At 42.6% G+C, this 22,260-nt stretch overlaps 3 protein-coding genes across 3 annotated transcripts; 1 reads left to right on the top strand and 2 right to left on the bottom strand.

Annotated features, from left to right (window-relative positions):
* The first annotated feature begins 78 nt into the window (after window positions 1–78).
* Window positions 79–4,614, top strand: bckdha (branched chain keto acid dehydrogenase E1 subunit alpha). The gene is made up of 8 exons (XM_054794621.1): window positions 79–448; window positions 1,738–1,914; window positions 1,989–2,075; window positions 2,156–2,264; window positions 2,355–2,516; window positions 2,609–2,815; window positions 2,877–3,018; window positions 3,549–4,614. The coding sequence occupies exons 1-8, from the start codon at window positions 353–355 to the stop codon at window positions 3,889–3,891; spliced, it is 1,323 nt and encodes a 440-aa protein (XP_054650596.1). The 5' UTR covers window positions 79–352; the 3' UTR covers window positions 3,892–4,614.
* Window positions 3,398–12,432, bottom strand: b3gnt2l (UDP-GlcNAc:betaGal beta-1,3-N-acetylglucosaminyltransferase 2, like). The gene is made up of 2 exons (XM_054794622.1): window positions 12,292–12,432; window positions 3,398–7,499 (listed from the first exon to the last, which is right to left on the bottom strand). Exon 2 carries the CDS (start codon window positions 7,436–7,438, stop codon window positions 6,167–6,169), a length of 1,272 nt encoding a protein of 423 aa, XP_054650597.1. The 5' UTR covers window positions 7,439–7,499; window positions 12,292–12,432; the 3' UTR covers window positions 3,398–6,166.
* Window positions 12,433–12,454: 22 nt separating this feature from the next.
* On the bottom strand, window positions 12,455–20,966 carry napab (N-ethylmaleimide-sensitive factor attachment protein, alpha b). Its single transcript, XM_054794624.1, has 11 exons — window positions 20,745–20,966; window positions 20,093–20,172; window positions 19,809–19,925; window positions 19,663–19,709; window positions 19,477–19,554; window positions 18,510–18,565; window positions 18,343–18,427; window positions 17,277–17,381; window positions 17,135–17,203; window positions 15,217–15,267; window positions 12,455–13,222 (listed from the first exon to the last, which is right to left on the bottom strand). The coding sequence occupies exons 1-11, from the start codon at window positions 20,840–20,842 to the stop codon at window positions 13,121–13,123; spliced, it is 888 nt and encodes a 295-aa protein (XP_054650599.1). The 5' UTR covers window positions 20,843–20,966; the 3' UTR covers window positions 12,455–13,120.
* Between the last annotated feature and the right edge of the window lie 1,294 nt (window positions 20,967–22,260).

Genomic DNA, 22,260 nt, shown 5'->3' with positions numbered 1-22,260 from the left:
GTGTTTTATACCACGAACAAACCGGAAGTTGACTTGACTGAGTTTTTGTGTCTTCCGTGAAATGTAAACATTATAGCAATGTACAGCAATGTTAATGGTGATCATTTATAGCGAAAATATATAGAAAGATTTTTTTATTCTACAGAAAAATATAACAATAGTCTTATTTTTGAAGGTTTCTGACTTCCGTTGTCGTACACGTCTCTGAGCTGCGTATTGAGGATTTGACTTGTCTGATTGCTCGTTGAAAAGTGATAAACCCTAGTCCTGGTCGGGAGTCTAAAATATTGTTCATCACTAGCGTGCAGCGCCTTTGACGAGCAAGCGGGCGAATTAAGAGGACGGTGGCAGTATGAACAAAATGTATCGGTTGTGTTTCCACGCTGCGCGACAAGCGGCGGGACTTAAAGCGTCGAGGCTGCTTCAACACAGAACCTTCAAAGTCAATGTGAGTAAGACAAATTGTGTATTTATTTTTTGTAGTGTCGCTTTGCTTGCACCGTCGAAGGTCGTGTTAGCGTGGAGATCCCCGTATGTTGTGATGCGGGGCTGGTATGACAGATTCACACCATCGAAACATTTGATTATATACTATATTATAAGTAATAATGTAAACAAGTGCGGGACTACGATGTAAAAAGGTGTTTTTTTCATTTAGCCTTGGGGGATTCTCCAAAATCGCGTTCCTTGACGTATTCAAGTCTCGCGATGCTTCGTGGTGCGGTTAGCTTAGGGACAACCTAGCACAAGTCAATCGCGTTTCAAGCAAACAACGTGTTTGACGGGCATAGCAGCAAAACAAACACGTTCTACACCTCAGTAGAACATACACATTTGATAGTAAGCTGTGCACGCTGTGTTTTGTTGTGCTGTTTTGGGAGCTAGGTGGCTAGCTTAGCAGGCGGGCTTGTGATTGGTCGAATGAAGGGGGCGTCGGTTGGGAGCATCCAAAAACAAAGTTTGACAACTGAATGCAGCGCAATGTGGCGCCCGAAGCCGCCTGAACACTAGAGAGCCCAGGGTTTTCTTACTACTGCTACAGTCGAAATTTGTGGTTCAAAATGAATTCCTCCATGACCAAGGAGTAGCTTCTACAGCCGAGTATCGCACCGCCAAGGTCCTGGCTTTCGGCTGCCACCCAACTCACTCTGTATCCGACCCCTTTTTGCCCCGCCCATGAGTGGTGTGCTCATTGGAGCAGGCACCCACGTTGTCTCTTCGAGATGTGCCAGGGCGCAGCCTCATGGCTGTAGGCCTGGCCACCAGATGCTCGCAATCGTGTCCCACCTCAGGGCCTTGCTCCGTGACCCACGTCCAGATGAGAGAAAACTCGGTCTAATGATTTTTCCCCTTCATAGGGGTCTGTTGAGCCACTCTTTGTTTTTGAGAGGAGCCAGATGAGGTGGCTCGGGATGCCTCCCCACGGAGGTGTTCAAGGCATGTCTGACGGGAGGAGGCCTCGGGGAAGACCCAGGGCACGTTGCAGAAACTATGTCTCTCAACTGGCCCTGTTGAAAAGAACCTGGAAGCCATACTTATGGACCATTTAGAGTCTCCAATTAGTTAAACATGCATATATTTGGGTTGTGGGGGGAAGCCGGCGTGCCTGGAACATGCCAAATCTACAGATGTTTGCTCCTGCATCCACGAGGCAGCCCCTGTTAAAAACCACAGCCACAAAGAGAGAAATACCTGTGTGACCGTGTGCGTCATGTAAATTGTCGTTGGTTCCTCCAGACCGTGCACAGACAGCAGCCTTTCGACTCGACGCTGGAGAAGCCTCAGTTTCCCGGAGCCTCCGCAGAGTTTGTGGATCAGCTGGAGTTCATCGAGCCCAATGTCATCTCGGGCATCCCTGTGTACCGCGTGATGGACCGCCAAGGCAACATCATCAACCCTTCACAGGACCCTCAGGTAGAGACCGCCTCCCTGCCTTCTCCTAAAAAAGATTTTAAAGTTAAGTCAAGATGACGTTTCGCTGTTCACAGCTCTCCAAAGAAACGGTCCTCAACTTTTACCAGAAGATGACGCTGCTGAACACCATGGACCGCATTCTGTACGAGTCTCAGAGACAGGTACGTCCCGCTCGTCACGTCCTCTTTTGAGCCAGTTCACGTTGTTGGAGAGGCGGTTGGTCATTTGTGGTCAACGGCAGGGGAGGATTTCCTTCTACATGACAAACTATGGCGAGGAGGGGACGCACATTGGCAGCGCTGCGGCTCTCGACCCCAACGACATGGTCTTTGGTCAATACCGAGAAGCTGGTCAGTCTTAATGTCACGTCTGCTCACACCAGGACGGTTGTAAAAAAAAAAAAAAAAAATGTTTTGTCTAACTGTTCTGCACCCCCGCAGGTGTGCTGATGTATCGTGGCTTCCCGCTGGACTCCTTCATGGCCCAGTGCTACGCCAACGCAGACGACCTGGGCAAAGGTCGGCAGATGCCCGTCCACTACGGCTCACGGGACCTTAACTTTGTCACCATCTCGTCTCCGCTGGCCACGCAGATCCCACAAGGTGAGCGTGTGATCAGGAGGGAGAAAAAAAAAGTGGGCGGGGCTTGTAGAGCACAACGTGGATGACCCCCCCTCCAATTTCCTGTCCACCAGCGGTGGGAGCAGCTTACGCCATCAAAAGGGAGAATATCAACCGAGCGGTGATTTGTTACTTTGGCGAGGGGGCCGCCAGCGAGGGCGACGCCCATGCCGGTTTCAACTTCTCGGCCACGCTCGAGTGCCCGATCATATTTTTCTGCCGCAACAACGGCTACGCCATCTCCACCCCCACCAACGAACAGTACAGAGGAGACGGAATCGGTAGGAAACCCCCACACCTTCTTCTTGTCTTTCTTCTCACCTCTATGTTCCATCCATACAGCCGCTCGCGGGCCGGGCTATGGCATGCTGTCCATCCGCGTGGATGGCAACGACGTCTTCGCCGTGTACAACGCCACCAAGGAAGCTCGCCGCAGAGCAGTGGCAGAGAACCAGCCTTTCCTCATCGAGGCCATGACGTACAGGTGAGTGGTGGCGGCACAGGAGACAATATTTCAGTCCAGAGAGTAGCATTTTTATGACAATCCTATACAAGTACACTTGGATATACCTTAGAGTAGTCAGTGTACAGCTTGTATAGGAGTACTGTATAGATTTATTGTCTACACACAGCCATTATTGTCTAAATAACTAGCAAGGGTGCATGAGCTCTGCTGGCACTGGGAGAGCCGCGGTTCATTGAGCGGAAAGGCAAATTCCACCATGCATACTGTGAAGCAGCGCATGATCGCCTCCCTTTTTGAGTTTAGCGGCATAACAGCATGCAGCATATCATGCATTGTCAAATACTCACACAAACACTTTTTTCCCAGATCTTGGCGACTTCAATTGTCACTAGCGACTTTTTCTGGCTTTTTGGTGAAAATATTGTCTCAAGCATGTTGGTGGTGTCGTCGGTGCTGCACGAGTTCTGCCGGCGCAAAAAAAAAGCTTGCTTTTGTCAGATCCTGTGCGTTCATACTTGCAGTAAGTGTGATGGCCATCCCTCCCGCAGGATCGGCCACCACAGCACAAGCGACGACAGCTCGGCCTACCGCTCGGTGGACGAGGTCAACTACTGGGACAAGCAAGACCACCCCATCTCGCGTCTCCGGCACTACATGACGGCGCGCGGTTGGTGGAGCGAGGACGACGAGCGGAGCTGGCGCAAGCAGTCGCGCAAGACGGTCATGGAGGTCTTTGAGCGTGCCGAGAAGCGCCTCAAGCCCAACCCGGAGCTGCTCTTCACCGACGTGTACGAGGAGATGCCGCCCGCCTTGAGCAAGCAGCGGGAGTCGCTCTTCAGGCACGTGCAGCAGTACAAGGAGCACTACCCGCTGGACCTCTACGACAAATAGAATGTGTTACATTGAAGCCCGTTTGGTGCCTTAACACGCTTCCTGTCAGGTCGCACTCATGTAAACACACAGTTGGTGTGCTAACCTCAGATGTAACCTCTTTTGTGGTGGTGTTTCGGGTTTTCTTTGTCTCTTCTGGTTTAAGTAGGTCGTGGTGGACACGCTCACACTGTAAGAGGACATTACATTGCTCATCGATGGGCAGTGGAACCTACGTTTTCGTCATGAATACGTTCCAAACGGTCAGACGAAAACCACATACATGTTCCCTATAATACAGATACTAGTTGTAGTTTACATGTAAAAAAAAAAAAAAAGAAAAATACATAAATGAGGAATAAAATTTATAAACAAACATTTCACATGCTTTTTTTTAAACTTTTTTTTTTTTTTGAAGACTTGTTGAACTAGAATGAGTGGCGGGAAGGGTGTGAGGGGAGCGCAGCCGCTGTTTCACACCAGTTCATTTAACTTAACTTTAAAGAGTAGACTGTTAGAGCTGTATACTTGCTCATACTTACATACTTGTAAACTTAAGCAGTCGGTACAGTCAACACACACACACACTCTTTTTCTGTTATGTGTCTCTCTGAAACTATTCCCACTAGGAACTAGGAGCCTTTCCATTGCAATCCTGTTGTAGCAAACGCTACACTTTGCTACGGCTTCTTTTTTGAATTAAACAACTTCCCACCTTCTTTATTAAAGTTTTGGCACTTGCAACTTTTTCGCAGTGTTATTTTAACAAAAAGTGCAGATTCATGTAACACTCAGAAATACGCAGTGTGCATGAACGCCTCTGCAGCCATCGGTTTAGTGCTTATTAGGAGTACTGTAATCATTTTCGTCGGAAACCGAGGTTCCACTAGCTCCTTTCATGCTCGGTGTTTTGTGGACAAAAAAAAGAATGGAGGTGCATCCCCCGTCTGTGTGTGTGTGTAAATGACACCCTTGAAAAGTATATTTTATATACAAAAGCCTGTTGTGACATCTAAGCTGATAAAAATAGAATATTAAATAACCTACGTATTCAACTAAATAGACGCCGCTGTCTTTCATAATATTTGAGTTACATCACCAAATATGTCACAAAAGCTCTTGAGGGGAATATTTTAGAAGCTTTTTTGTGAAATCTAAGCTGGTAAAAATATAAAAATAACAAGTATTCAACCCAGCAGACGACATTTGGGTTTGACATATGAGTTACGTCACATATGTCCAAAACTTGTATATTTTCAAAGCTTTTGTGAAATCTAAGATGGTAAGAATAGCAGAATGTATAAAAAACCCCACATATTCATCCCAGTAGATGCTATTTTGGTTTGGAATATTTGAGTTACATCACAAAAGCTCTTTTAAGGTATATTTTAGACACTTTTTGTGACATCTCAGATGGTAAACATAAGAATATAAAATAGCTGAAGCAGTCAACCCAGAAGACAACACTTATGTCACACATGCTTGTTAAAAGTATATTTTAGAAACATTTTGTGAAATCTGAGCTGGTAAAAATAAGAATATAAAAATTAAGTATTCAACCCAGCAGACAGCATTTGGTTTTGAAATATTTGAGTTACGCCACATAATGTCGCAAAAACTTGTTTAAAGTATATTTTAGTAGCTTTTTATAAAATCTATGATGCTAAAAATAGAAGGACCTGAGGTTGATCTTGCCAAGGCCTCTTTCCTTTTTAATTCACATAGCATTGTTGAGTTTTGGGAAACCTCTACAGCACCTTGAAAGGGGACCGCCTCGATACATGCGATGCAACACAGTCTAAAGGGTTCCATATTAAAGACATTTCAACTAAAACTGCTAGTGCTAATGCAAAAACGGAGCTCCATGTTTGTTTCTCCTTGTGTTGGCTGACAGGCTACTTCCTGGCTCATGGAGGACGGGTTGGACAAACAGGGATGAAAAAAAAGTCCTCGATCGGCAACCTTAGTCCCAGGGTCTTTCCTCTGCACAGTTCCATGGAAATCCTTTTTTGCATAATCCTGCTAGCTAACCAGGAAATATCAACACAAAACTCTACCTCGTCCCTTGGCAGAGGTAAAAAGAATAGATGAAAGAATAGTCGGGGTTTGATTCTTCTTGCATAGGCTGCAGTTTGCAGCTAAATCCAAAAATAAAAGGCGTTTCTTCAGGGTGTGATCCAACTTTGAAGGGATTTGGAGTAAATTCAGCTGCGTCGCTATCACATGATCCTTGCACACAAAGAACAGTATCCTGTTGGTGGTCATGTCACGACACTGCAGATTCAAGTGTCCCGACTCAACAAGTCAACAGCGGACTCTGAATGCCCCTCCAGATCTTCTTCACCTGCTGCGGGGAGCGCCGGTGGACGAGGATCAGACTTTTGTAGGCGCACAGGTTGTCCCGGTCCTTCTCGCGGATATCGAAGGTGCGAAAGCCGGCGTGGTCCTCGGGGGAAACCTGCAGAGCGCTGAAACACATCCCGATGTAGACGTCGTCGATGGGGAACAAGGGGATGGCGCTGCAGGCGGAGTAGAGAGGCAGTAGCAATGCTCCGGAGATGAGGAAGCCACCACCGCCCACGTAGACGGGGTAGCGTCCATCGTAGTAGCTCAGAGGGATGAAGTATTTGCTTTTGGGGTCCCGGAGGGGGCTGGCTGTCTTGATAACTTGGCCCACGTACAAGCGAGTGGCCTTGGATGGGTCCAGAGACTCCAGGTAGCTCAGCAAGGCCTGCGTGTTGACGATGACGTCGTCATCCCCGCTGAAGACGAAGGACACACGAGGACACCTCAGCAGCGCCCACCGGAGGAAGGTGTTCATCTTCAGCGTCAGGTTGAATAGCGACTCATGGAAGTCGGCCTGCAGGATGTCCCCGTAATGCTTGGCTTCGAAGGCCAGCAGCAGGCCCAGGTCGGGGTCATCCATTGAGGGGGCGCCCAGGAGGAACACGGTGCGTACCCTCAGTCGCCCCTCGTGAAGCTGCTCTCGCCCCCACGTGTCCCGCACCGCCTGCCGGCGCTCAAAGTTGGCCGGCGTGGATTTGATGGCGAAGAGCAGGAAGGTGGCGTTGGACCCCTTCGCCTCCTTGCACTTGGCGGGCTGATCGATAAGGAGTGGGGGCGAGCGACACTTCATCCCCTGCAAAAAGTTGCGGAAGAGGAGCGGGTAGGAGGCCACATCGGGCACGTTGGTCTCCAGAAACTCCTGATTGGTCTCCCTGCAGCGGTGCCATGGCGCCTCATGACCGAGAGGCTCCTCCCTCTTGTCCAGACGCCTGAGGCCCGAGTGCAGCAGGCGGTTCCAGTAGGCGCCGTTCTCCGGGACGGAGCTCCTGAAGCTTGCAGAGACAGACACATTGAGGATGGCGGGGTGACGGGAGAGGGCTGTGTTCTGCTTAATGCTAAAGGACTTGGTGACCTTCGCAGACTGCGGGCTGTCCTGCCCCAGTGGGCCTCGTGGTCTGGACTGAATGTGGACCAGCACCTCTTTATGGAGGCTGGAGTAGAGGAAGAGGAGAAACAAGGTGGACAGGAGAAGCATGGCTCGGAACATCTGAACGGGTCTCATGAGGGAGTTAGAAGTGGATCATCTTTTCGGAGCTAACTGCTGTCAGAAGAGGAAGAAGCACCTGCCAGAAAAACAAGTTGGACTGCTAGTCATAAAGCCATAACAGAAAATTTAAAGTACTGTACAGAACAGGAAGTAAAAACAGGAAGTTAAAAAACACTTTCCCCAAGGCTAACGTGTGAGTATAGATTATGTCTTATGATAGAATACATTTAATATAAAACTAAAACCTTTGGCCAAATCAATATGTGGAGTAAAACTATGCTACTCATTGATTAAGGCAAGGATGTCCTAACTTTATATAAAGAAAAATGGAAGGGGGGGGGTCTATGTTTGGGCTTCGCAAAAAGCTAATCTGAGTGATGGAAAACAACACCATAACCTTTTGCTTCTTCCTGCTCCTTTTCAGAAAACACTTATTTTGTTTCGTTATTTAGATGGAGACTTTCTTTTACGTGATCATTGTTTGGTATTAGTTTATCTGCACATGAGGTTACAATGGAATACATCTCATAAATCATCCTTTCACAGTTGCACATGTCCAAAAGGAGTAGGAAGAAGCAAAGCTTATTAAATCCTACCCCCGTCTATTCCACATCTAGTACAACACCTGTTGTTCACTTCCTGCATTCCATGTCATGTTTTCTATGATAATCAGAATAATAACACATAATAGATAACAGTAAGACAAAAAAAGGTATATATATAAATATATGTATATACATATATATTTATATATATAAAATAAATATGAATAAAGAAACAAAACCTTTTTTTCTTTTCCTTAAAGAAAAATGAAAAAAAAATCAAATCAAATAAAAATAAAAAAATGAAAATAACGAAGCTGACAGAACATCATTGTGATGATCAAGACTCCTCTGCCTTGTATTTAGTAAACACCAACTGCTTGTATTGTTTTTTGAATTTGCTCATCTCGGTACTTGAGTTCCTTACTCAATCCGTTCCATAGTTTAATTCCATGTACGGAAATGCTGTGGCTTTTCAATGTAGTTCTCCTGTATAAATGTTTTAAGTTTAATTTTCCTTTAAAATCATATTTCTCCTCTCTGAATGAGAAATACTGTATGAGGTTTTTGGGTAACGAGTTATTATTAACTTTATACATTATTCTAGCGGTTTGAAAGTGTACTAAATCTGCAAATTTTAATATCTGTGATTTTAAAAATAGAGGGTTTGTATGTTCTCTATACTTGGCATTATGAATGATCCTCATCCATCTTTTTTGCAGTACAGTGAGTGAATGAAGATTGCTTTTGTAATGATTGCCCCATATCTCCACACAGTACGTTAAATATGCTAATACTAAGGAACAGTACAGAGTGTGGAGTGATTTCTGATCGAGAACATATTCTGCTTTATTCAATATAGAGATATTTCTCGCCACCTTTTGCTGTATATATTTAATATGAGATTTCCAACTCATTTATTATAACCCCCAGGAATTTATATTCTTCCACTTTTTCAATGTCCACTTCGTTAATTTGTATTTTCCCGTACGTCTCCCTTCTCCCCATTATTTTAGTTTGACTTAAGTTCAGGGATAGTCTGTTCCTGCCAAACCATGATTTCAATATAACCGTTCCATCCTTGACCTTTTTAATGAGTTCCTGTGTGCTTTCCCCACAACAAAAAGCGGTGGTATCATCTGCAAATAAGACCAATTTTGCATCCTTTGTAATTTTACAAATGGCGTTTATATATACAAATTGAACAGTATGGACCTCTGGGGTACTCCACACATGGTGTATAAACTCCCAGATGTGTATTCTCCTAGCTTTACGAATTGTTTCCTTAATTTTGAAATTAAGATATTGTGATTAATTGTATGGAAAGCTTTTGTCAGACCCATGAATACAGCTGCAGCACATCTTCTGTTGTCCATAGCAGTAGTGATTTCCTCTGTGATTTCCGTCAGTGCCATAGAAGTTGAAATGTTGGCTCTGTATCCATATTGACTGCTAGTGAGTAACTCATTCTTATTAATAAATTTGTCCAACCTGTTATTAAATAACTTCTCCACAATTTGAGAGAATTGAGGTAACAAGGAAACTGGTCGATAATTTGTAAGTTGGTGTTTGTCTCCTTTTTTGAAAATTGGAACCACCTTGGCTGTTTTCATTTTGCTTGGAAATATTCCAGTTTGAAAAGATAAGTTACTGATATATGTTAACGGGTCTGCGATCTCATTGATGACCCTCTTAATTGTTTCCATTTCGATTCCATGACAATCAGTTGATGTTTTTGCCTTAAAATGTTTAACAATGTCAAGGATCTCCTTTTTGGTTACAGCAGTGAGAAACATAGAATTAAGATTCCTATCAATAATATCAATCCCTTCATCAATTGTGTCTTGTTTTAGAATTTCTTCTTCCAGTTTTGGTCCAATATTTACAAAATAATCATTAAACATTTCAACTACCTCCTTCATGTCATTCCTGTTAGTGTTTCCAACCATGAAATAGTGGGGGTAGTCTGCTTTCTTTATAATACTATTTAAGACGCCCCAAGTTGCTCTCGTGTTATTTTTGTTCTTATCAAGTACCTGACTATAATATTCCCTCTTACACGCTCTCAAGATAGTTGTCAGCTTATTTTTGTAAGTCTTATACTTTTGTTCTGCTTCTTTAGTCTGTTGGATGATGAATGTCCTGTATAAAGTGTTCTTCTTATTACAGGCATTTTTTAGTCCCTTTGTCATCCATGGCTGATTGTTTTTCTTTTGCTTCTTGGACATTCCTTGCCAGGGACAGTTCTTATCGTAGAGCTCCATATAAGTACCTAGAAAGTTGTCATATGCCTCATCCACATCTTTTGCACTGTAGACCCTCTCCCAACTTTGTTCTTCTAGATCTTTCGTGAAGGCACAGATTCTGTCCTCTGTACACAGTCTTTGAAAAGTCTTTTTTGCCTCCCCCTGTCTTTTACTATAATGTTCATTGTAGATTGTGAACACTGGAAGATGATCACTGATGTCACTAATTAGCAGGCCACTGGTGGTATTGCTGTCAAAGTCATTGGTGAATATATTATCGATGAGGGTGGCACAGTGGTCTGTTATTCTACTTGGTCTAATGATTTTAGGATACATAGTACATATACATAGTGTCTGTGAAGTCGTCTATTTCCTTGCACTTGTGTGATGAATGTTGTGCAGATGAATGTTAAAGCTCAACTGAAATGAAGAATGGATGTTTAAATATCCTAGAATGTGCTGAAATCTATTCAACTACTGAGGATTGAACCAGCAACCGTCTGGTTGGGAGACAACCGATTGGCCAACCTTAGCCCACCGTGGGCCACACCGCAGTTATGGTTACCCACCGTGGGCCACCTGTAACTGTGAAACCATATAAAGGCTCCCCTCACTCCATTGACATTGGAACATCACTCCCTCACTCTAAAATTAATGAATGATCACTATTTTGTAGTTGACTACAACCTATTAGTCCAAAAAAATGCATATTTAAGCAAATGTTACATATCTTGGCCTAAATTAAGCGTTTTCAAGCATAAAAAAGTTCTAAATGAACTAAAATACAAATAAAGTTTAAGGCAATACAAGACGTTAATGAACTGTAGTCTACCGGCCACGGTGCCAAGCAGAAATTTGAGTACAGTATACAACTATTGTATAATTAATTTTAAATCTGGTTTGATAACAAAAAATAAACTCCAATTGCATGCAGTACAACTTTTCTGTCAATATTGACAGATTGTCTTTGATTTTATTTATTTGTTTACTTATTATATATATTTTTAAAATGTATTAATCAAAATCAAATCAAATATATATACAAATACAATACATACATTTAAAAGTAATGTAAACAAATAGCAGTGTCTTTTTGATGTGCATTATTTCCAGGCTTTCGTAGGGCACATAAAACAATATGATGGGTCACATTTGGCCAATGGGCCTTACCGGTGCTGTACAAGTGGAAAATTACAGTAATGTAAAAATGTAAAATGATTTTTCCACCAGTAGCGGGCGCCAAATAAATTGCCCATTCATTTGCACTGAGAAAATGGTCACAGAAAAGATTAAACTACAGTAAGCGTGGGATTTATTATTTTTTTTGCGAAGTCCTGATAGATAGCCAGCCTGTCCTGAATGAGCTGCACATTGTGACATAGGACTGGTTTGAATCGGTTGAGTAAGTGTGTGAAAAATTAAGTAGTAGTAGAGGAATAAGTCGATGAAAACGGTGTACTGCTCACATGTCTGCTGTGGTATGAGCGACACAAAGCCAGGGGAGCTAACTGGGGCCCCCGAGGGCTGAAAAACACCTACAGGCGGGGGCTCCATGTAAATTTTTTCGCCTTGGACCCCCCTCCCATCAGATTCTAGCGCTCATTTATTTTCTCAAATGTAAGCTTAAGATGTGTGCTTCCTTTTACAATACTTTTGGGCCAAACAAAGCAACTAGCGGACCGGACTTTGGGCACCAATGGAGTAGGGAACTTAATGTACATGAGGCAGTTGTTAAAAAAGTTTCTGTCTGACTTTTTACTTCTATATTTGTTCTTTACACAACTGAATTGCCGAGACATGGAGAAGGATTAAAAGGAGTTGCATCGTTTCAAAAGCAGAAGAGTGTATGGATGTGCTCTTGGTTACGAGTCTCCGAGGGTGTGCGCACGCCGCTTTAATTAAACACACAGCAGTCATGTGCAATTAACAAGGGACTTGCTGATCAGGAGGCAACAAGCTGACTTGGTAAAAGCAGCATTTAGGAGCCACAAGCGTCGAACTGCGGTAAAGTTAGAAAAGCGTTTAAACGACCGACATATAAGCCATGAACATGCAGCAAATAAGTGAAGACGCAACTTACAGGAGGTTCAGCAGGTGACGCGTAAACTGCGGCGGCGGCGGCGGCGGCGGCGGCGGCGGAGGCTGCTGCTGCTGCTGCTGCTGTTGTTTGGGGGCCTGGAAGGTCCGTCGCGGCGTCACGTGACAGGTTACCTGGCAAGGAGGAAGCCACGCCCACGACGCCCCACCTTCTCACCATGACCATTTATTCTACATAACATCATCGACTATTAAGGGTTCGTTATTAGCACAGTGTTGGAGATCAATAAAGCTTTTTCAGGAGGAATATTATTCATAATGTATTGCATCCTGCGCAGGTCTTATTTTTGTCGAGATGACAAAAGCCTGCTGGGTTAAAACGGGAAAAAAGGAGGACACAAATGAGGCACACGCACGCACAAAAAAACACAACTTTGAAAGGAAGTAAAGAGTGGAAAAGCGCTACTTTACAGCTCTCATGCAAATATTCGGGATAAAAGCAAAGAAGAGTCCTTTTGCAAATGTGAGGAATAGACGTCTTGAGGAGCTCAGCAGCTGAGATGAAGTCCTAGTGAATTATCAGACAATGGCACCGGGCAGTAACCATCCGTCAGGAACTGAACTGGAACTGTCTTTCGTCTCTCGTCCGTTTCCCAACAAGAAGGGTAAGAAGACGCGGAGCGGGACGACTGACAACATGATTTGAGGATAGCGCTCACACCAGGAGAGTCAAATACTGCAGACCGTGTGAACGGGAGCAAACAAGGGCTAAATAATAATAATAATTAAAGTTAATAAAGATGTGAGCGAGAGACTCAAGGCAACAAAAGAAAAAAAAAAAACATGGTGCAGGTCGCGAATGTGGAGGGAAATCAGCGCAGGTCGCTCTCATCCTCCTGTATGGTCTTCTTGATGCGCAGGAGCATGGTGGTCAGCCACTGGTCCAATCGCGAGATGGTGTCGTACTCCTTTACCTGAGTGACAGGCACACCTTTAGTCTACGGGGTGGGGGGGGTGTCCACACGTGCCAAACGGTTAGAGAACATGAAAGGCACAAACCCACCTACATCTGAGCTGTAGATAGTTTGTCAGTGTTCCTTGTACGCTGTACCTTCAGAATATGCTGCGGGCCACTAAAAAGTAGCGTTAGGCGATCGTGGAAATTTTGGAATCGATCTGATACAGTGTTTCCCATATAGTCATTTTTATCACTCATTATAATGGGACTATCTGTGTAGCTTGTCGTTCCAACCCTGTACAGTAGATGGTATCATTACTCTGCTTCTTAACACACAGAAAAATACATTGATGCCCATTCATTAGGTATAGTCAGTATCGACTGTACGGCTTTTCCCTAGGCGAGCCAATTAGTCGCGGCAGATTATGCAAATTAGCCGATAATGTAGCTCTCCCTGCAACTCAACAACACATATAGATTGCAGTCCTATGAAAAAAATGGCGATACTAAGGAAAGATAGGGCCGGTATCACGGATTCCACTACCAATATTTTTTGCTTGGACGTTTTCAAAATTGTTGCATGATTTTGTGACTTTTTATATACTTTTTTTAATAATACAATGATATAACATACAATAGGACATATAATGATGCAACAATACTGATACAGTATCAGCACTTTACTCTATTATGGTTTTTCAAAAATATATTAACAAATCATGCTGTTCCAACATGAATACGGCCTATTGCTAATCAAAAAATACACATATTTAAGCATATTTTTATGTATTTTTTGCCTCAATAAGCATAAAAATGGCTAAATGAAGTAAAATACGAATACGAGGCATTCAGAAGATGCATTCAAAGACATCGTGATGATATGTAGTATTGTATACTGGTCACTAGGTGTCAGTAATGTTACTGAACTGTTCAGTGAGACACACAAGCACCAGACTTGATCACCGGAACAACAGTCTTTTATTGCAGGTTTGAATGGTCTCGCAACAGGCACAATAACACCTAACACGGGCTACTGTTGCAGCTGTAACCCACGGCAAGCTAAAACTCAACACTGAATCCCCCGAAGTCACTTCCTGTCCGCCCCAGGAGGGTAAAGGTGACTATAGGGTTGTTATTTTATGTCTACAGGGCTCTAATAATGTAAAAAAAACAAACAACAACAACAACAAAAAACTTCCATTCTACATTCTAAACAGTTCTTTTTACACACCAGAAAAAACTTATTTGGAAGGGTGCAGACAGGTTTCCTATGGTCTAACTACAAAAATATTTATTTATAAATAAGAAATCATACTTTGAAGAAATTCACTAATCACAGTCAGGTCTGGAACCAATTCGCCGTGATAAACGAGGGATTATTGTACTCCCTAGATGGCCACTAGCTAGCAATCTAGCGAGGTAACAAGCTAAAGTGCTAAGCAGTTAGCTTCGAATTTATTTCTTCTACACTTGAGAAGCCAAACACTTACCACTTCCACACGGGATGGGAGGAGAACATTTCACTCCATCATGTCAAACATGCTTTGGCTGACTTCAAGCGGTGGTAAGCTAACGTCTCAATATTTTATGTCATTACTGCCGCCTAGTGACCAGAATACTACATATCACTTGTATTCCTATATATTTTGACTAATAATAGACCATAGTCTACCACAAAACAGCAATCATTTATTAATTCATTTCTGAAAAAAGGGGAGGGAGCGATAATCGAACTGCGATATTGCGAAGGGTGACTGTATATTTGAACAAGTCAACAATAACACAGATTTTTATGAAAATGAACAGAACAGAACTGAAAAATATCCATGTCAACACACTAGTATGCATGCGATATCGCTGCTGCCCTGATGTCTATAATACTGACATTTGGGTCGATCCGCCCATCTCCATTAAAAAGGCAACTTGCGGGCCACAGATGGCCCCCGGGCCTGGAGTTTGGAAACCCCTCTTCTCTAGAACAAAACAAGGTAACAGAAAATGTGCACTCACCGAGTCAGTGTAGGCGTCCACATTCTGTTCTTCATACGCGTCTAGAAGTTTCTGGTGGAATAGAAACAGCAAAGAAATATGACATCCTGCAAGATAGTCACGTCAGAAATGTAACAGCTGATCTGACATTTGTCCACCCCGTGCCTTTTACACAGAACTCAGCCATGCGAGACGCAGAGCAGCGTATAAAACACCTGTGAGGACAAGTGGAGTGGAGTGGAGGGCCTATTGAGTGTTACACGTCTTGTTCCGGCATTGTAGAATATCTTTATATCGTTTCCCATGTGTTCATCAGGCGCTACCGGTTTGCTTGCTCACCAAAACATTATGATGGGACTGTCTGTGTAGCTCGTCGTTACAACCAAACACACCCAAGTCAACAAGTTCATGTTCTGCTATTAAAAAAGGTTTAAAAACGTGATAATGCCGCACAATTCTTGTGACACAAACCAAAAAGCTCCACACGCAATCACTGTTTTTAAAAATCCCCACTTTGGCCGGAGTTTTGCGTCATGGTCAATTATGCAAATTAAACTAAGGCCGTCATCGAGCAACCCGGCACCACAAACCGATTGCAGACCTGTGCAGAACACTGCCTTACACACCGGTGCCGTCCTCGCCAGCCTGTGTTCTAATGCAGTGGTTCTCAACTGGTGGCTCGGGACCCAAAAGTGAGTCACGGATCCATTCTGGGTGGATTGCAGACATTCATTTTGTAGTTTGACTTATTTTAAAGTAAAATTGAGCAATACTTTAGTCATCTTCCTGCTTGGTATATGTACACTACACAGTTATAAGTGACTTATTTGATTTTGTGGTCGTTTTGATATTTAATTTTACTTAATGCATTATTTCTTTGCATGCAGTTCTTCCTCATTTCCTTGACAAAAAAAACATTAAATGTTTCAAAAGAGGACAGGTGATTTAAAAAAACAAAAACAAATGCATTTGCTTGCTTTGACTTAAATAAAAGTTTACAAAATATAAATAAATATCAAATGAAGGCATAAACAAATAAATGATTTAAAAATGGCCAATAAAAGCATAAAAAATAATAATAATAAATAAATATATTAATGACTTAAGTAAAAAAAAATTAAAAATGGCTTTGATAAATGCATAAAAAATAAAAAAAATTTAAAATGACTGAAATAAAAGTGTAACAAATAATACAAATAAAAATAATTTAAAGCAAAGTGTAAAAAATTATTTAAAATAAATTTAAATGACTTAAATAAAAGTGTAAAAACTAATACAATAAAAAATTGAAATAAAAGTGGGTTGCGACTTAATGACAATTGGAAAATGCAGGTCCCAGGTTGAGAGCATTTGAGAACCTCTGTTCTAACGCTATCTGAGATGCTTCCATTTATATGGCGCCATTTATTTAGAACACGAACAAAAGGTTAAAAAAAATGACAGTTGTCCTGCATGCATCTGCATTAACTTATGGCGGGATGCCGTCTAAAAGGGGTATGCGATTACCGGAATGTTATGCTTGGCATTGCTATTCTGTGTAAACGGCGGAAAATGCCGGGTATTCCTATCACAATGTTACAATGATGCAAGCGTGAAATGTCATCACCGCTTCCGGTGCGGGGAGACGGCAAGGACAGAAGACTTTGGCCTCCTAAAGACACGTAAAAGTCAAGTTAACGACACCAAAACAAGCTCCATCTCTCCACAGAAGACCTTCTCTCACATTTTATTCTTTCTTGCCAAGGGAAACGTAAACGTGGATATACTTTAGAGGAGTCAGTGTACCGCTGATACGTAGCCATTATTGGGTAAATGGCCGGCAGGGGCTGTATGAGTGCTGAGGGGGAGCCGTAGCTCGTTGTAAGTTTTGATTGCTACCGCGGTGTAAAGAAAGTTGAGGCCACCTCCAAAGACAGACGGACAGACAGACAGAACCTACCTTCAACAGTTTGCACTCTCGAGAGTCTGAAAAGGCCGGGAACATTTCTTCGTACTTTTCCACAGCCAGCTAGGTGGTGAGAGAATTCATTCATATTATTAGAACTATCACTGAAGCTGACATATGCGCTGCTGGGACTCACTTTTGCGTTCAGCATGTCTACACAGAAATGACACAGAGCCGCCTTGAAGAAGTGGTCCTTGGCACTGTACTTCAGCAGCGTGCTGTCCATCGCATGAGTGCCCACCTTCAAAAGCACAACACTTGCGTTACAGTGGAATGTTGTACAATTTGGAATTCCACCGGCGTGCTCTGGAAAAACATTGCACGCCTCTAAAAGTTGCACAAAACCTCTTATTTCAGATTCAACAAGGGAGTGTTAAGAGACAAAGGCGCGAAGAAACAAATAATTAGTTCCAGACCCGACCGTGATAAGTGAATTCCCACTAAGTAGGATTCCTTATTTTTAAATAGAATATTTTCATAGTTAGAACATAGAAAACATGTTTATGACCTTCTTAATGCGGTTTTTAACATTATTAGAGCCCTCTGGACATGAAATAACACCCCTATAGTCACCTTTACACTCCTATTACCCAAAATAGTAGATATAATAAGAGAAAATAAGACATAATATACTGTAGACTCTGACATGACATGACATTACATTACCTTCACACTGCATGTAGCCAGCCGTGGCATGTCCGACATATAGTGGAAAGAAGTTCTCCTCCCATTCTGTGTGGAAGTGATAAGTGTTTGGCTGCTTACTTTGACCTTCTTCCCCACTCCATTGGAAAGCTTTTCTTAAGTTTATAATAAATTGGAGGATAACTAATAGGATAGGTAGCATGCTATGTTGAAGCCGGCGGCTGTTTCGTGTCTCTGCAGTGATCCCGTTGCCTACGCATTACAGTTGAGCAATGAATAAAAGGAGTGTAAAGGTGTTAGTTCATGTCTACAGGGCTCTAAGAATGGTAAAAATCGAAGTAAAGAGTCATAAACAGGTTTTCTATGCTCTAACTACAAAACTATTCAATTTATTAATATTGAAATGCACTTACAACAGTCGTGTCTGGAACAAATTACCCAATAAACGAGGGACGACTGTAGTCAGTAAGACTATAGCATTTTGAAATGCGCCAGCCTTTAGGACAGCCACAGTTTGACCTTGGAACCGATTATTTCCATCCCTATTCATGCCCGACCTGCTCGTAGATCTCGATGGCTTTGGGGTACTGCTCCAGCTGAGCGGCGTAGGTGGCCACCTTCAGAAGGCACTTGTTGGCTGAACTGAAAAGTCAAGCAGTTCTAAGATCAGGAATGAAGAAAAGGAATGTTACGAAATACGATGAGGTTTTCATGGACTACTCACCTGGTGGATTCTTCCCCTTTGTAATAATCTGCTGCTTGTTCATAGTGAGCGATGGCCTGCCAGGAGAAGACATTTTCATGCTTGAAACAGGTCCTTTATCATGCAAAAGTGACTTATGAGCACCCTGATTTACAGGATAGAAAGCCTCACACGGGACTTTCAACTCAGTCAATACCAAAGACGTATTTATAATCCCAAACGCCTGATCCCAACAACGTATTTATACGTCTTTTACGTTTTTTTGCATAAGAGGCAAAAAGGGGTGATGACGCAACTCTCCACTAATGCATTAGCATTTCAGAGCACTTTTAAGCCATAAAAACAGCAACAAGGTGGCAAAATTGCATTTGATGAGAGCTCAGCAGGGATCATGTTCATGGAAGAATCACATATGACAGGAAGGAGGAAGTGAGACAGCGCGGAGGAGTGTAGCGTGCACAAGGTTACAGGTTGTAATAGTTCAGTTCCAAATGTGAAAAGTGTAAATAGTTCATGGTGTTGTACTTGTAAATAAATTGTGATTTTGATGTAAAACAACTCTTTTTGTATTGTTTAAAGTTTATAAAGTTTATAGTTGTTTAAATATTTGAGCTGTCACAAAAGCAAAAAATATTTGTGTCAAAGTGAAAGTTATGCTTGAAATGTATCTCTTCATACAAAGATGGTTTTGTTCCTTTTCTAGTTGTGAACTGATATTTTCCTGAAACGTACCTATGTTCTACTGCTGATTAATAAAGAACGGAAAAAGATAGAAATAAACTTTTTTTTCTGATGAAAGATGGGAGTCTCATCTTTATTTTGCTAGGTTCCAAGTTTCTATAGCCATAGAACACAATATTCTGTTTGCCCTGAATGATCAGTCAAAATGGTGTCAAATGGCCGGTACTGAAGGGGTTGTCCTTTGAAAAACGGCTGGGACTGAATGAGTTAATATAATAGGAGAAACAATGATGAGGCAGCAGCTCACCTTGTCGATGTCTACCATCTCTGTCTCGTAGATCTCAGCGATGGTGATGTGATGTTTGGCCGCGATGGTGAAGCGGCCCTGCGATCACAAAAAAAAAAAAAAAAAAAAGACAAGCTCAATACGATACGGGCAGTGACATGATATAAGTAGGAAATAAAAAAGAACAAATAATAAAAAGAAACTCACCATATCTGTGTATATCTCAATAGCTCGGTTTAGACAGTTGATGGCCTCTGTGGAGACAAAACATACGGTAAAGATTGTGTGTTCTAAGCATGATGCTGTGTGTTTATACAATAATAAATGTCTTGTTAAATGCACACATCTCTGACCTTGTGGATCTGCTTTCTTGAAGGCGTTCCCAGCGTCGATGAAGTTCATCGCTGCGTCATGTTTGCTCTGCATCTGCAGGTGGAGGCGGGCGGCCAGGGAGAAGGCGTTTCCTGCGGCTGTGATGAGATGAGGGATTACTGGAAAATATATTTTATCACTACTGATACTAACAATACTGCCAGGTATTCTGAAAAACGTTTCACGTTAAAAGAGTCAAAGAGCATCACCAAACCTTGTGCAACCGTCTCAACATTAAAAAAAACAAAAAACAACAGCTTCTCACCACACCAGTTCTTGGCCATCTTGAACATGTTGGCGGCCCTCACGTACATGTCGCAGGCCTCTTCCTGCTTAGAGGAACCCCTGTGGTCAACATAAAGTAACAAAGATTTTTCTTTACGACTGGACTAATGGACAAATACGATATATCACTGGAAAAACTACCATTACAGTGCGTTGCAGGGTACACTGCTATTTCTTCAGTGCATACGATTTAGTTGAACATTTGCAATATAAGACAAAGGTGACGCTCAATTGTATTGTAAACAACCTTCCTTCTCCAGTAGGTGGCGCAATGTGAGGTACAGTGCATCCTGTACTTCCCAGCTTAACTAAATCATGCATTGCATATTTAAATTGTCTTTCACACAGTACAACAGAGCTGCCAGTTAAAACACAAGCAACCTGACAGCAAGAACGGTACCAGTATGCTGTTTATGATCATGCTATGTTTATGCTTCAACGCATTTTTAATTCTCTTTTCGACAACATTGACAACGCTCAACACACATCAAAATTCTCTGTGAGACTGATTATTCGTGTTTTTATTCCGTCTTCCGTCAGTTGATGTTGTCAAGTCTGGCTAGCTACAGTACCTTCCGACTAGTTGGCCCTCAGCTAGCATGACGGCACTTAGCTTACAATGCGACACTCACCCGAAAAGAGCTCCAAAAAACGACTGAGAGGATTTTAACTTCTTTTCCGCCTCGGCCATCAGAGCCGTGGCTTCTTTCTCCTTGCCGCTGTTGTCCATTTCGGTGTCGAGTGTGTGATTTGGGAGGGGAGTGACAAAAGACGAAAGTCAACAAAAACTTGGTGAGCTGTTTAAGCAGCTAGAAGCAGCAGCGGTTGATTTGACACTCGTCAGCAGCTCCCCTGTCACGTGACACGGGTACGCCGGAAGCGCTGCCTAGTCCGTTCACTGGCGGTTTGGAAACTTCTTTGCCAACAAACGCCAAACACACTGAACGTAAAATACAACCAGGCGTAAAGAAACAGTAACACCGATACAGATACCAACAGCGATACTTGTCACTTGGACATTTTTCAATACCCTTTAATGATTTTAGGCAAACAAAAAGTGTGTTTGTATTAGCACACTTACTTGTGAACAATTTATGAATCAAACAATATATAAATACAACGATGCAAGAAAATGTAACAATATCATCAAAATAATACAGGTATTACCTTGTATTACATCCAATTGTTTGAGCAAAAGCGCTCCTGTATCCAATAACATACAGTATTCCCTGAGTTTGTACAATAATATAACAATATCCATCCATCTGCTATGCCGCTTATCCTCACGAGGGTATGCTAGAGCCTATCCCAGCTGACTTCGGGCAAGAGGCAGGGTACACCCTGGACTGGTCATCAGCCAATCGCAGGGCACATATAGACAAACAACCATTCACTCTCACATAGAGTCACCAATTAACCTAACATGCATGTTTTTGGAATGTGGGAGGAAACCGGAGTACCCAGAGAAAACCCACGCATGCACGGGGAGAACATGCAAACTCCGCAAAGAGATGCCCAACGGAGATTCAGCCAACACAGTGCGGCCCTAATATCACAATATATAAATCAAAAATCTATAAATACGTACAAACATTTTGAACAACACAACAAAAAACACAAATCTTTGTAAAAACAAACATAAACTAGAACTACAGACACGCCTACAGACACAACAAAAAACACAAATTTTTGTAAAAACAAACATAAACTAGAACTACAGACACGCCTCTGGTATTGATCAGTGGTGTGCAGGCAAGGCCGGCAAAGCCTTCTCTGCTGGCTTAAACGCAATCAGAAGCACTGACCTACATTTACAACTTTAATTCTAGTTTTTGTTCCATGAAATTGTATTGATATATTCCCGACAGTCTACTATATCCATTTAGTAGTGTGTCTCTTTGCGGCACTCGCTTCCAGTACGTGTGTTGTCCAATCACATTTCAGATTCTATGTGTTACCAGGTCACTCTAATCTGCCCAGGGCCTTCACAATCAGGGGTGCTGGCCCATGTCACTTAAACACTGCTAGCAATAGAGCTGTTCCTTTAACCAATCATATTTCAAATTTGCCTCACAGCTGGCCTACAAAAGGTCAGCATTTTTCCGTCCTCTGATTGGTTGATCGGCGCAAAGCTGATTGACAAGCCAA

This window comes from Dunckerocampus dactyliophorus, chromosome 12 (genome assembly GCF_027744805.1).
Source record: "Dunckerocampus dactyliophorus isolate RoL2022-P2 chromosome 12, RoL_Ddac_1.1, whole genome shotgun sequence".
Taxonomy (NCBI): domain Eukaryota; kingdom Metazoa; phylum Chordata; class Actinopteri; order Syngnathiformes; family Syngnathidae; genus Dunckerocampus; species Dunckerocampus dactyliophorus.
This window is presented reverse-complemented; position numbering and strand designations above follow the sequence as displayed.